Source organism: Malaclemys terrapin, chromosome 10, assembly GCF_027887155.1.
Source record: "Malaclemys terrapin pileata isolate rMalTer1 chromosome 10, rMalTer1.hap1, whole genome shotgun sequence".
NCBI lineage: Eukaryota > Metazoa > Chordata > Testudines > Emydidae > Malaclemys > Malaclemys terrapin.
The window spans coordinates 33,703,829-33,719,265 of NC_071514.1; the positions used below are offsets into that span (position 1 = coordinate 33,703,829).

The following is a 15,437-nucleotide window of genomic DNA, read 5'->3' on the forward strand; positions in this document are numbered from 1 at the left end:
TTATTAAATTCCCTGGTAAAACTCCGTTTGGGACTCTTATGAGCAATCTTTATGCTGCTGTTTGGATTTTTTGTTCATCTGAAGACCTATTGTGCTGACAGCATTTAGTGTCATGTGATTGCCTTGTGATATTGTCTGAGATCTAACTCACTAACAATCCAAATACTTCAGGATACCAGCAAGTACTGTAAAATCTGGATTGTTTTTAGCCATTTTGTGTCCTGTGTCTAAACTTGGAAAAATCATAATCTATGGGAACTACCTTTTTCAGTTTTAAAGCTTCATTTACCCCCTCCTTCCCCTTCCCCCCCCCCCAAAAAAAAAAAAAAGCTTGTGTTAATTGACTAGCTTTGTCTATTGGAATAAACCTTTCTTCCAACTGCGATTCAAACTGAAATTAGTTTTTCACTGTGTCTACTCTATAGTGGTTCAGCAATTCTGTAAGTGTTAAAAGGTACCACTACATCACCGCAAAAGTATTTTACAGTGAAAATCTTACCATACTCTGGAAATCCTCCCCTGAAAGTTTTAGTGCATCTTCATTTTGACTTTTTCAGTATGTGATGCATTGGAATAATCCCAAAGTCTTCATAATCTAAAAGAAAAGGAGACTGCCTAATGCACTGGAGCGTGGAATTAGTTTGCTTTGCTGCTATACCAAAGGCATTGCAATCTAAAAAAAAACAAATAAGATAGGCTTCAGTGAGACAAACTCTAAAATTTTACAGGCATTCTGATATTGGGATGTTTCCTATATGCCAAGCTGCAAGTACTTTTTCCACTAAATTTCAGCAAGTGTTTTGGGGCAGACAAAGAGGCTGTGCTGAGTAGTTGCCTCTGCTCCTGTGTGCAGTCCAGGAAAGCTTGGAAAACACTGCCATGTAGAGTGAAGTATATAGGGGGAATAATTTACCCTATTTTCAATTGTTAAGGTCCTTGGAGAGTCAATGGCAGGCATTTCCCAGAATGCCAAGACTGGGGGTCTGCTGGTCTTTGGAGAATGTGTTGGAGTTGCTTCCAAGGCACTTTGTGGTCTCACAGAGGCTGCAGCCCAGGTAACCACTTGTTTATGAAGCCTGTAAAACAAATATCCGTTTCTGTATTTCTATATCGTGTGTGTGTGTGTGTGTGTGTGTGAGAGAGAGAGAGAGAATATTTGAGCTTTCATTCCTGTTGGCCAAAGAATCGGAATATTTGCATTGTTTGGTGTTTTTCATCTTGGAAGAGTTGGACAGACATTAACTAATACGGCATCACAGTACACTTGTGAGGTGAGGGAAGCACTATTATGCCTGTTTTGTATGGAGGGAGAATGAGGCAGGGAGGTTAAATGAGTTTCCCAAGGTTATAGAGGAAGTAAGTGTCAGAGCCATGTCATGAATGTGTGTTTGTACCTCCCAGTTCTATGCATAGTCCCCAAGATCTTGCCCCCTGAGAACTAATTTAGGAGAAGGAAGCACAGGCAAGCCTGAGTTATTTTGAAGCTGGGTAATTTTAGCTTTATGCCTTAAGTTAATCACAGAAAAAGTGTTCTGGAAGTAATTTCAAATAATGTCTTCAAACTATACATAATCTCATTCCCTTTTAGCACAGGAAAAGAGATTATGGTAAATGTATGTTTTAGACCCATTACAACTCTCTGGATATTTTCTCAGTATCTAAGAAGCTTAAAATATTGCAACATTCAGAGGTGGTATTAATGTTGTTGGATTGGTCTGCCAAAATTGCATACTTCAAACCAGCAAGTTATTGAGCTGCTCCCCCTAGTGACCAAAAACTATATTGTCTTCTCAGTGGAGGAGCCAACTATGAGGGATCATGCAGCTGCAAATTGCTCTACCATCCCCCCTTCCGCCCAAAAAATGCAATTAATCTGTAACTGTGGGCTTCCTGGGCCCCACAGTTAGTCCTGGGTTGCTTTGTTGGGGGAGGGGACGGCCTGTGAATATTTCCCTATCTGTAAGGGAAATCAGAAAGAAACCTCCAAACATAGCTTTGACTACCGGGTATATAAATAAATCCTGATCTCTGTGGTGAGAAGGGTAGAATCATTGTTTAAATAAAAACTGAGATTAGCACTGACCATTATGTGTCCTTACCTGGAGTGTGGCCTGCAGCTGCAGGTTTCATGGGCCCTACGGTCAGCTCTAGAAACAAAGCATCTCTTTTGTGTCGTGACTAAAACGTGTAACTTTACACTTTGTTGTACACTGAAGAGGATAGTTTTTTCTTCAAGGTGTGAAAAGGTGATGTGTGGGCAACTGTAGTCTTTAGTTTTCTAGTCATACTTGACCAAAATACTGGGCCCCTCAAAATCTGGCTGCTCTGGGTGGATGAAAGTTACCTTGAACAGTCGGCATCAGAGTTCTTACCTGCCTACCCTAGGGATAAATCAGTTCTCCTTCAATGCTTATTGGATAATGAATATCTTTACCCTTTGGATTTTGCTGAGCAGTTTTGTTTAGGCTAATGAGATTTCACAAATCATATTACAGAGACACCAGCTTTTATATCCTCCTACAGACTTGTTGCTAGGCATTTATTAATAGCAGCTTTGCTAAATGACTTCTAACTACAGCCTGACCACCCTGGTCAATAAACATTTGGCTAGCTCATTAAACAGCTGGAATGGGTTTAGCGTAATCTTTGCATTTGCTTTTTATTTCTTGTTCCCTTTCTAGGCCGCTTACCTGGTTGGCATCTCAGATCCCAACAGTCAGGCTGGTCACCAGGGGCTTGTCGATCCTATCCAGTTTGCCAGGGCCAATCAGGCAATCCAGATGGCATGTCAGAATCTGGTGGATCCAGCGAGTAGCCCATCACAGGTAACTCTTTCCAGAGGATTGTAATGAGACCTTTTCTGTGTTTTATTAGGAGCCATCTGTTTGCTTTATATTGTTGGTTGGTGAGGGGAAATACTCAGTTTGTGAACATAGAAAGGGTTTGAATCACTGTTTGTTCGGAATTAGAATGTCATTACTACCTCGTTCTTTTGCCTGGTTCTTCACCTTGTTTGTGCCATTTGTTTTTTCAGGTTTTATCAGCTGCCACAATAGTGGCCAAGCATACTTCTGCTTTGTGTAACGCTTGTCGCATCGCTTCATCGAAGACAGCCAACCCCGTTGCCAAGAGACATTTCGTGCAATCTGCTAAGGAGGTCGCTAACAGCACTGCCAACCTGGTGAAAACTATCAAGGTACATGTTCTCTTTCGTTGTGCTTTTATTTCTCCTCTGCTCTGCTGAAACAGAAGATCTGGTTAACAGTATCTCCTTTCTCTTTGCAGTACACTTTTTAAAATATTGTCATTCATTAGGAGCCTTCATCATGGACCAAAACCCCATTATGCTAGGTACTGTACAGACACACCTTGTGTAAACTTGAAAGTTGTAACACTTTAACTGTACTGGTATAGTTCAAGTGGCACAAGCCTCCTTAGTGTGGATGCAGTTATAAAGAAGCTGTATAAATAGTTATGAATCGCTCTACTGGCATAAAGGGGCTTTATACCATAGAGCTATTCCCATATGGGAAGGGATATAAGCTATACTGCTCTCTCTCTCTCTCTCTCTCTCTGTTAAAAAGATTATTACCGTTGCAAAGTCAAGCACTCAAAATGCAATCTGTGCAACCTTAATTTGACCCCTTGTGCATATGCATTGTGATACAGTCTTTAATTACATGATCACATACCATTCTTTCCACAGAACTCCTGCCTCATTGAGTACATAGAATGGATGGTGCTCACTTAATGAGCAGCTGTTCAATATTGTTTTATCCTCCCCATTCAATGTGTGGTCCATGTCTTATTTACTGTACATTATTAAACTGCTGCTTTGAAGATAGAATCATTAATGTGTTCTGGGGCTTTTCTGCAGTGCTCATCACTATAATATCTGAGTGCTTCACACTCAGATGACATTAATTTATCTTCACAACACCCAGCAAATAAAGCAGGGGTCCTACAGACAACAGCTTCCTTTGCTTCACAGCCATGATAGATCCTCAGAGCAGGTCCATCCTGTGCACAGGCAGAAGACTAGAAAAAATTGTACGTGATTGTGGAATTAAAGATTGTATCTTGATGTATAAGCACAAGGGAGACTAATTAAGGTTGCACAGGCAACCTTAATTCTTGCAGCTCTTAACTTTTGAGTGCTTGCCTTCGTAACCTTAACAAAATGTTCTTTTAACATAGTTTTGTATGTGTAATTCCCTAGGTTTTGGGGCGGAGGGGGTTTAAATGAGAGAACAGGATAGACCTGCTACAAGGATGGAAAGTTTCATCCCAAACAGTTAAAGTTTGGCAAAGTTATAAGCAACTAAAATCAGGGTCGTCTGATGGGAAGTGTTGTGCAACCTTAATAAGAGGAGAGACTAGATTCATAGATTTTTAAGGCCAGAAAGGACCATTGATCATTTGGTCTGACATCCTCTATAGCGCAGGCCATAGAACTTCCCCAAAATAATTCCTAGAGCATATCAGCTATGCTTATAGGCATGTGTACACTTGAGCTTGTACTTGTATATCGGTAAAACATCATACCCTAAGTGGCATAGTAACACTGGTACAACTTTCAAGTGTAGACCAGGCCTAAATGTTCTTGCTGCATATGAAACAGGTGACGTCTGCAACTCTCACTGTTAGTTGTCTGGAATCCAGGGTTTGAGGTTGGTGAGACCCTCTTAGGGGCTCTGCTTGTGTATCAGAAATAACATTCAGAATTGAGAGAGACTAGCTTGTTTCAGAGTTGAAATATACAAGTTAAAATATTTATCTTTTGTTAAATGTCAACCATTTGTTTTCTAAATACCTCCCTGAATTCCTGTAGGAAGCGGTTTCCCTTCTTGTGAGAAGGAATGAAGCTTGTGAGAAACCTGGGAATCATGAATCTGAATCTTTCAGTAAGCCATTAGGTGGCCTGCTGCTAAAATTCTTGTAAAACAACTATATTCAGAGGACTTGGTTTTATGATTTTACACTGAAGCTGTTTTCATGTTGAGCTATTTCCTGCGAGATTATGAAGGAGATGAGTTCACTTATGTGAAAATGAGTCAATAACAGCTATGAAGACGAATGTCTGGTTTAGAGGTTTTAGTTTCCAAGAAAAGGATCAACTTGTTAGCAACTTCCACCTCTGTGGACTTGAGGTATTAAAACATGATTTATGGGAAGTCATCAGAGTGCAATTATTTTAAGCTTTTTTCCTGTTCTTCATAGCAGCACAGATGCTTTGGGCTTGGGGGTCAATAATCGTATGAATAAGTGAAAAAACATACTGTGTTAAATTTTACTTCTTTTGTCTAAAGTGTTAAGATCAGTCTTGTGTCTGGAGGAACTTTCAAATCTATTTGCAAATCTCAAATGTTATAAATGTTTTGAAAATTACGATAAATTAAACCATCTTCCTTTAGTATGTGACCCTGCTGAGCCTTTACAAATGGGCTCTTGCATTCCAGAGACTAATTGCCATGTTCTTTGCCAGGCCCTAGATGGTGATTTCTCTGAAGATAACCGCAATAAGTGTAGAATTGCGACTGCACCTTTGATTGAAGCTGTGGAAAATCTGACAGCATTTGCTTCCAATCCAGAGTTTGTCAGTATACCAGCCCAGATCAGCATGGAGGTAGGTAGAGAGTTGTATTTGTATCACAAAATAAGCATGTGAGGTGTCCTCCTGCCCTCAAGATAGCTTTATTATCAAAGTTAAAATGTAGAGTTAGACTTTTGTGATCAAGAAAACCTTTGAAGAACTTGATCCTACATTGAGTTCCATGTGGGCATGCAGAACTCATTGCAAGATCAGGGCCCATGATCCCAAATCAGGAACAAAATGTATGTAGATTTAAAGTAACAAGTAATTCACTGTCAACCAAAGGAGTGGATAATCCTTTATTTTTCTTAGTTGGCCAGTCCTGTGTTCAAGATTCCTTCTTTTCCCTTGAGAATTGCTTGCAGCACAGATACATGAAACAGTTTTTCCCCACATTCCCTATAAAACTGCTACCCTGCGACAAAAGCACATTCCTGGTTTAAACCTCTACCCTAGCTGAAGGACTGATCTCATCTGCCATGCTGCATTCCTTGAGTTCCTTCATATGGACCTCTTGCAGGCAGTGCTCTCTTTCCGTTAACCACTGACCTTGAATTTCGTACAAGCATGACAAGCCTTGTGATGCTGCGATAACAACTTTTATCTCTTGTTGCTAGCTTGTAACGTGGTACTAATGACTTGCACGTTGTGTCAGATAGTTCTCGCCATCTGGTGAAGTCATAAATCTTCCAGGTTTCAAAAGCAGCATTATCACTAGGATGCACTGAATGGCATTACATGACAGTGGGAATTTGTGCTGACAAGGAGTATTTTTTTGTGGGGAGTTATGTTTCACAAAACAAAACCATTTAACATGCAGGTAGGAAATTCAGGGTGTTTCAGGAGACTAAAGCTTGTTCAAAACTATGTAAAATCCCATTGTAACAGAGCTTATATAGCATTGCAGACATGTTCAGAGTTGATTTGCAAACTGTTTCCTGCTTTCAGTGGCCTCATCCCAAACTGGAGATAGCAGAAGCAGAGGATTCAGAAACTGTATGTGTCTGGATCCACATATTGTGGGACTTAATGTAATCCGTAGGCTTGGGGCCTGCCCCCTCCATGCCTGTTGTAGTTGGTGTTTCTAGCTTGCTGGCATCCAATCAGGATATTAGGTGCAAATATTATAACCCAGTTACAATATTTTAATCCATATTCAACTAGTCCTCTGAGAAGGCATGTTTGCCGACATCTCATAATGGTTGCAACTGGCTATCATGCTGCTAAATTATACCCACCAGTTCTCCATTTGGCAGGAGTCATGGGCTTCTCCTCTTTTCACTTGAATGTATCCCCTTTGCTAATCTGAAAGTGGTCTCCTTAAGTACAGCAAACAGGAAATTAGCCAGATTTTTTTGCTTTCTATGGTGAATTTACTTCAGTAACTTCTTCCCGTCTAATAATTACATGATGGTGCAGTTCTTGATGATCTACTCATGCCCTAAATAGAACTAGTTCTTCAGGAGCAAAATGAACTGACGAGTTCCAAGGGTGACTTACAAATATTCTGCATTTCCTGCTAGTGCGGGAGAAATGAATAGTTTCAGTGTTATGTTCAGTCCTCCCTCAATACATGTCTTTGTTAGCATGCAGGCGAGTCCAAGCGTTTGCCACTCGTTTTGAAGAAGATTCTAATTCTGTTACTTGTGCATGTGTCTTGCTGCTCTTTTGATCACAGGGATCTCGAGCACAGGAGCCAATTCTGATTTCCGCCAAGACGATGTTGGAGAGCTCAGCTTTATTGATCAAAACTGCTCGTTCGCTGGCTATCAATCCAAAGGACCCACCTACTTGGTCTGTACTTGCTGGGCATTCGCACACGGTTTCAGATTCAATTAAGAGTCTGATCACTTCCATTAGGTGCGTTTTTTGTCATAACTTTTTTCTATCTTCCACTCTCATGCCGTAATGCCCCAGCACCTTATCCAGTAATGTGGAATAAAATGATAGTACCTAATGGCCCATGCTGCCGTTGTCATTTTATCGATGAAAACCATATAAAGGGACTTGAACGCCATTTGCTTTCCATAGAGCAAATATTTCTTATCCTATATACTGAATAGTAAGTCGTGGATAGTTAAAGGGACGAGGGAGCTGTCGTAAGAAAGTTATTTTTTGTCTATTTCCCTCCATTATTTTATTCGTTCTTAGAAGCTTGAAAATGAAATTTAATTCCTTAGCAGCTTGTGCCTTTGTCTGTTTGACAAATATTGATTGCATTCTATGGTACACAAGGTCTCTCTGTTTGTACTTTGTGCGCAATTATCATTACATTGATGATTGCACAGCTCTGGAAAGTGGGGGTTTTGCCAAGTTCCTCCTTTTATTGAGTTTAAAGCAAATAGAGCAGAAAATATGGTAGGGCCTATGTAAATTGGAACATATTTAAATCATACTTAGCAGTATGCAGAACGTGGAAAACATTCCCTACAAATGACGACAATTTTGAGGCAAATCAAATGGGATGTCTAGGATTCTGATTCAGCAAAGCACATTCTGAAGTGCTTAGCTATATCAGGACCAAAATAACTTGAATGCTTGTTCTCTACTACAGTTTTTTTTCTGTTTACTTTATAAGATTGTTCTTGTGGGTGTGTGCGCACGCGTACCTTAATTTTAGAAGAATCACTAAATCTCTTGTATGCAAACTTAAACACGCATGAAAAGAGGGATTACATTATGTATTCTAACTGTTAGTGGAACTGGGTACTGAGTGAATAAACTGTTTGGTGGTGGCTGTGTACTGCATCTAAGGTAATATTGTCCTTTCAGGATTTTATACTTCAACTACAAACTGCCAGTCTAGATTAAAGTCCCACAGATTAATTTCCATTAAAATGTATTTGCATTTGAGAGTAAAACTTACCCAATACCCAAGGAGATCTTCATGGAGCTATTGGCTGTTTTCTCCCCTACATTCAACAGAAGGTGGGAGGCTTTGTTCATCTGTCTCAGTTGCTCCTAAAGTCCTGCTTTTTCAAGTCCTCTGCCATGGCCACCTTAGGAGGGCTCTTTTCTGAGGTGGCTAGTGCAGCTACTTATTCACCTGGGAGAGTATCATGGTTCTGCTTCATTAAAGGCTCCCTTTTCTTGTCAAATCCCTAGGACTTACATGCCACAAAACATCCAGAATATCTCAGCTATTTATGGGTCTCAAACCCTTATTGGTACAACAAACCTAGTTCTCTTTCTTGCTGCCCCACTTGTAGTGTATGGTCTATTAATAACATGAATTTGTGTGTGAATTCATGAATGAGGACCTCCTTCAACCTTAAATTACCATATCTTCTTTTGTTTCAGGGACAAAGCCCCGGGCCAGAGAGAATGTGATTACTCCATTGATGGAATCAATAGGTGTATTAGAGATATTGAGCAGGCTTCCCTTGCAGCAGTCAGTCAGAACTTGGCCACAAGGGATGACATCTCAGTTGAGGTAAGGCAGACTGCAGTGTAACTGAGTAAAATTAAGCACTCATACTTGCCTTTTGCTTTTCTTCATATCAGAAGGAAAACATTGGAACTAGGAACTGTGTAGAGGCAGCACAGACTGTCCTCAGGGGAGAAATTTTCCCATTAGAAGGCTCTTACGGCAAATCCGCAAATTTGTTCATGGGGAGACTGATTTCTGGCCTAATCTGGGGTGTTTAATGGTGGTGTTAATAGGGCTTTATGATCGGGAAGGTAGTGAGGCAAAATGAAATTTGGGATGACATTGACATTTGTCTATTGGGGAATGGAGCTTGCTTAAATTGTATATGAGATTGTAAGATGGGAAAAAAGCAAGGGAGCCAGAAATGCAGATGAAACGAGTGTTTTGTTAAGGGTGCATGACTAGATGCGATTTAGCAGCTCATCAGAGCAGGCCTGAGGGACATCATTTTTGCATATTTGCTTTTGTGCCTTAATACTAAGATATCATATATTGATCAACTGCTAGAGTAAATTGGACAGCAGACAGCACAGTCCCACGCTAAGCATTCCACATTGCAAGTGTTCAATATATTCATGAGAGAAAAGCTGCTAACAATTACTCATAGCATGTAGTGAGCACTCTGAGTGATAAACTTCATATTTTAAATAAAGTTCCTCATTAATAGTAAATGTTATCACTGTCCCTGTCTCCTACACAAAACAGCTTTACATTTGCTTCCAATTTTAATGAAATTGGTATGAAGTTCTTCTCTCTCAAATTTGCTCTCTTGCATTTGCACATGAGTGGTTATTTATTTTCAAGCTAAGCAGCACTGCTAGATACACCACTAAAACTTTTATCTTCCTGGAGTGGCTCAAAAGAAATAAAAGTGCATAAAGTTACCACAAAAGTGGTTTGTTTGTTTTTTAAAAACAACTTAATTCCTCTTTCTTCTTGTTAAAAATGTCCATCCTGTTTTGCACCTTGCTAATAGTGTTAGAAGTTTGAATAAGCATTACTCAAGCTACCAAGTCTTATTTAAAGCAATATGTAAATAAAGCAAATCATAAAGATGCCGTTTTATTTCTTGTTTTTTGCAGGGTGAGCTAAATCCTGGCTACCCAAGGCATTAACTGCCTTTGAACTAGAGGGAAATAGTTCTAGTATTGGCATTTCTAACACCTGTCCTTCTTTATCCTTATGTCTCCACTACATATTTTGGAGACTAGTCCATATCTCCTACTTGGAGATGACTTATTTTTCCGTTCCCTTTCATATCAATGTATATGGAGTTCACAATTAAAACTTTCCTCTTTGTGCTGCACTGTTGCCTTGAAAGTGCTGATTCATGTTTAGCTCAGCAGTCCTGGTGATTTTTCTGAGCAGTCTAATGTCATTAAATCAGAGGCAACAATAGCATCACTTGTCATGTTACTACTGGAGCTAGAAGCGAATGGAGGAACAGGCACTGCAAGCCAGAGCTGGAAGGAGCTTTTTTTTTCCGCCTTGCCTCATGATTATGTACAGCAAACAGCCTCTGTCAGGGCACCCCGCAAGAGGGGAAGATAAATGTGGAGAAATGGACAAGCATGTAAATAAAACTTACTAGTTTGCATCTGCTCTTTATACTGTTGAATGTGGTTTGACAGAGTTCTTTGCAGTTCAGCTGGCATGAGGGTATCTTGTGAAATAGTGTGGCTCAGTGAATGAATTGCTGTGGAAAGAACTGACAATGTCTCTTTTTGTTAGGCTTTACAGGAGCAGCTGACATCAGTTGTTCAGGAAATTGGGCACCTTATTGATCCCATAGCAACAGCAGCTCGGGGAGAGGCAGCTCAGCTGGGACACAAGGTACTTGGTCCTGTATTTATTGTAATTTCTAAAGTCCTGATTCCTTTGAGTGTATGGAATTGTCTTGTGTCAGTAATGAGACAACGGTAGATGCTACAGTGTGTTGTAAGCTTATTCACATTACACTAAAAATGTACAGGGAAATATGGGTTGGGGGAAAGATCTTGGATTCCTGAAGGCAGAAAATGTAAATCAGAGGCAAAAATTGTTTGACCCTATTCGCCTAATTATTGCGAAGTACAGGACATGCAAGATTGCTCACTGTCCTCGGGCTACTTCGATACAGGACCATAATAGCTTCAATTCCTGGCCACATGAGGGTGAATTGAGGACTGATCTTTGGAGTTAATTTTGGATTTTTAGGGTTTTTATAAGTTTAAGTGCTTTTTAAAGTAATTATTTCATTAAAAAAAGTCCTTTGCGTTCTTTTCATTTTGGATTTTAATGATGCTTTTTAAAATGTCTGCTTCTTTATATCCCTAACACTGTGGGTATTGAGTGCTTTTCCTGTTTAGCATATAACTAGGTGTTTTAGGACTTATTAAAAATGTCTAATTACATCTTGAAGACCTCCGTCTATTGCATTAACACTTGCTTAATTGCAAAAATGTTTATTTTTAGATTGATGTAGCAAATATGCAGATCCTTGGCAGGTGGAATCATTAAAAGGTGGTATGTCAATCCACAGTGAGGGGAGGAGGAGTTAAATGGGTCTTTGACATAACTAGTAGAGCTCAACAATGCTAATCAGTGTTAAAATATCAGTACAGATGTACGGTATAAAAAACCTAAGATATAAAAAGGACATGTTGTGCAGCTGATTTTCAAGCTTCAGTAGCTTACCCCTTTTAAATTCCTGGTGCCCTGCCAAATTTTCCTTTAGAAGTCTAGTCATGGATGAGTTACTGAAAGGCCAATACAACTTGTATCAATTTAAAAATTGCCAAATGTGGTTAACTGTAAAAGAAACATAGCTCAGGCCTGCAGTTCCAGTGAAGATTTGCTACTGAATGTTGTCTTCAAAACGGAAAGATTATGGAGAGGCTCGGACTCAGGTTGTGCTATAAACTACTACAATAGATGTGTGTTGTAGTGTACAAAACACTTGTTCCTCTTGGGGCTTTAGTTTAGCATATTAAACGTATAAAAAACAACTATTGCCACCTTACAAAGTTATATGTACTGGGTTTTAGCAGTTTCTCAGAAATTATTTATTACCATATTCTGAAATATATTTAATTTTGAGAACGATAAATGTAATCTTTCTATGTCAACCCATTTAACATGTGAAAGACAGAAGCAAATAATTATTTCTTTTATTTTTGTCTTCATGTGCTAGATTTTCTGAACACCTGATATCTATTGCTGTCTATTTAGTTTTGGATAATCATTAAATAACTGAGGCATTTGATATTGCCTTTGTTTATAGCAACTTTGTATACCATGATTAGATTAATGTTTTCTTTGGCTCAGAGTAACTCAGACTCTAAATCAGTGATTCTCAGATCTCAGTGGTTCAGGAGCTAAAGGAGCAATCAGCATTGTCCAAAAGAGCCGCAATAGAGTGAATTCATTGTTTCATTTACTAAAGTACTATATATTCATATTTAAAACAATCTGACTGGGGAAATAGTTAGGTTTTTAGATATATAAAATTCTCACAGCAAAATGACTGACCAAGTATTATTATTTTATCAACTACAGTTGGTTAATAAGATACTAATCCTGATTGGTTAATAACTTAGATTGGTTAATAATTAAATCACAGCATTTTGATATCATGCTCCAAAGAGCTGTAGAGACACATTAGAGAGCCACAGTCTGAGCATCACTGCTCTAGATGGAAAAGATGTGTGCTATTAAATGGTCATCTCCATCCTCCTGTCCATGCATGGTGGTTCTTTATATACCAGATAAACCAGCTATTCTCTATGTGGGAACATCCACCATTTTACATCAATAAAGTGATATGGTTTCCACAGCTTCCTTTGAAAGACTTTGCCACCGTTTAATAGATCGCACGTTTAGAAAGTTTCTCTTGATATTCGGCCTAACTTTCTCTTTAGTTTCATCCTGTTTCTTGTTTATGTTTTTGTAAGCAAAATAAGGAAGAGAAATTACTTAGATGTTTCCAGGCTTCAGATATTAGTTGACCATTATCCATTTAGTCAATGTTTTACTGAATTAGACATAAACATGTTTTTAGCTACATTATACTATATTTTTATGTACTACTGATTTTTCCTCCTAAGCCAATCGTTGCAGAAACTTAATCATTTTTATAGCTCTTCTGAGAAGTTCTTTCACTTGAATGTCTTTCCATTTCTGGAAAGGACTGCAGAACTGTGTGCTATATTCTACATGCTGTTTCAGCAGTGCGCGATGGATTGCTATTTATGTGTGTTGTGTTGTCTTACCTCGAAGTAAGCAGGTCCAAAGTCGTACTGACTTCCTTGCCAACAGTTGTGATAAATTCTACATCACAGGCAATTTTTAAATCAAGATAGAATCTATCTTTTAGAAAAATATCCTATCTCAGCAGGAATTAATTTAGGGAAGTCCTATAGTCTCTGTTACAGAGGAGGTCAGACTGGCCTCAGAATATTTTAATCTTTTAGGAGATTTAAAGCCTGCTCCTTCTTGATTACTTCTAGAGTGGAACCAAGTCAATTCATGTTGTATTGGTTCTCAAACTTTTGTATTGGTCATCCCTTTCACACAGCAAGCCTCTGAGTGCGACCCCCTTATAAATTAAAAACACTTTTTTTTATATTTAACACTATTATAAATGCTGGAAGCAAAGCAGGGTTTGGGGGTGGAGGCTGACAGCTCGTGACCCCCACATAATAACCTCGCGGCCCCCAGTTTGTCAAATTTTCATTTTATGTTGTAGATTTTACATAGTAAAATCTCATTTGCTTTGGGTGAGTTGTGTGTCAGCCAGTAGTGGAGGGCCTTCAGCAGCACAACAGTGAATTAGTTGAGTAACTTGGGGAAGGAATGAGACTACATGAGGTTTTGAAGAACCTCTCAGTACAGGAAAAAAGTCAAACCAGAATAAGGTAGCTCAGAATAAATTACCAGTGGAATTGGTCTTGAGGTACTGCAATGAAATACATACAAAGTATTGATTCCATTTAACCTCTATTGGACAACTTCTGTCAAACTGTTTTTGTTAGTCAATTGAGAAACTGTTTATTCTTCCATTTAAATGTTATTTATAAGAAACACCTCTGTTTCTCTCTAATCCACTCTGCTATACTTGTTACGTGCTTGAATCTATTGATGCTCACTATCTAAAGAGTATAAGCATGTGATTTGGCCACTTCACTCCCTTACGGACCTGCTTATTCGTGGTAGAACAGCAGACTATATCCTGAGGCAATATTAGCCCTTCAGCAAAATATAGCATCTTAAAAAATGTTTCTGAATCATTCAGGTCTTTTTTGGGATAAGACTTAAATGAGGCTTTCAGAGAAATTTGTTTGTTCCTTCATAGAGACAGTAATTGTCTGAAAGATTCAAAATACAGACTGTCTATCTGAGATCAAATAAACCTCTTCTGAAATTCCAGGTGCAAGACATTCTACTCTGTTTTCTGTTGTCTGCAACCAAACATGAGAAATTCCAGCGTTTAATTACAGATCCTTCCCCATGTGGTGGAGGAGACTGTCTTCATTTATGCCCTTAAGTACTGTCTGACTTCCATGTCAGTTTTGAAAACAATTGGATCTGACGTCAGAGTCTCACACGCAAAGTTGAGAACATCTGAGAGGGAAGCATTACTATATTGCAGCGTTCGCAGCTGAAGAAGAGACGGAATACCTTAGGAAGACATTAGAATGAACTATATTTCATGCTAATCTGAAGCATTTTGAAGGTGTGCTATTCAAATTATGCTCAAAGAACAGCTAGAGATCTCCTTGATGTTAATTAGAGAGGGATGTTGTCTCCTCTCGGAAACTGGATCACAAGCTTTTCATCATCTCTGTTGTCTTAGGTTACGCAACTGGCGAGTTACTTTGAACCCCTGATTTTAGCTGCAGTTGGTGTGGCATCCAAGATGCTAGATCATCAGCAACAGATGACTGTCCTGGACCAGACAAAGACACTAGCAGAATCTGCCCTCCAGATGCTGTATGCAGCCAAAGAAGGAGGAGGAAATCCCAAGGTATAGTACATGTGTGTAATGAAATGGGAGCGGTCATTAGAAACAGTCATCTGAAATGAATCCGCCAGTGTTAGAGTGGAATCTAGAAAGTAGCAGTGGACAATAGGATTGTATGTTAATTATCAGATATTTTATTTTCTCATAATGGTGACTCAAAGATAAGCCCTTCTGCAAGTTTGTTGTTTTCCTAAGAATTTAAGTCTTTGTTGTTTTCCTTTCAATTGTGAAAAATAGCAGCAAGCTAAGATCATTAGGGGAAAACTATATTCTGACTGCTGTGTGAAGTATTAATAATATTCTAAGCATGCACACACAGTTTTAGTTGCATATGATACAGAAAAATGCTTGTATATACATTAAGCATTCATCTTTAGTGTATACTAGCCTGGCTTTAACTTTCATTAATTTAT

The 15,437-nt window shown here is 38.9% G+C and overlaps 1 protein-coding gene across 4 annotated transcripts in view; it reads left to right on the forward strand.

The window, feature by feature from the left end:
* The window catches only part of TLN2 (talin 2), a 382,138-nt gene that overhangs the window by 283,867 nt on the left and 82,834 nt on the right, over positions 1–15,437 (forward strand). For all 4 annotated transcript variants that reach the window (XM_054041883.1, XM_054041884.1, XM_054041885.1 and 1 more), the window contains 8 exons: positions 933–1,055; positions 2,682–2,825; positions 3,035–3,196; positions 5,486–5,626; positions 7,272–7,453; positions 8,894–9,026; positions 10,755–10,856; positions 14,857–15,027. In XM_054041883.1, coding sequence (XP_053897858.1) covers positions 933–1,055; positions 2,682–2,825; positions 3,035–3,196; positions 5,486–5,626; positions 7,272–7,453; positions 8,894–9,026; positions 10,755–10,856; positions 14,857–15,027 — 1,158 coding nt within the window. The remainder of the gene's footprint in view (positions 1–932; positions 1,056–2,681; positions 2,826–3,034; positions 3,197–5,485; positions 5,627–7,271; positions 7,454–8,893; positions 9,027–10,754; positions 10,857–14,856; positions 15,028–15,437) is intronic.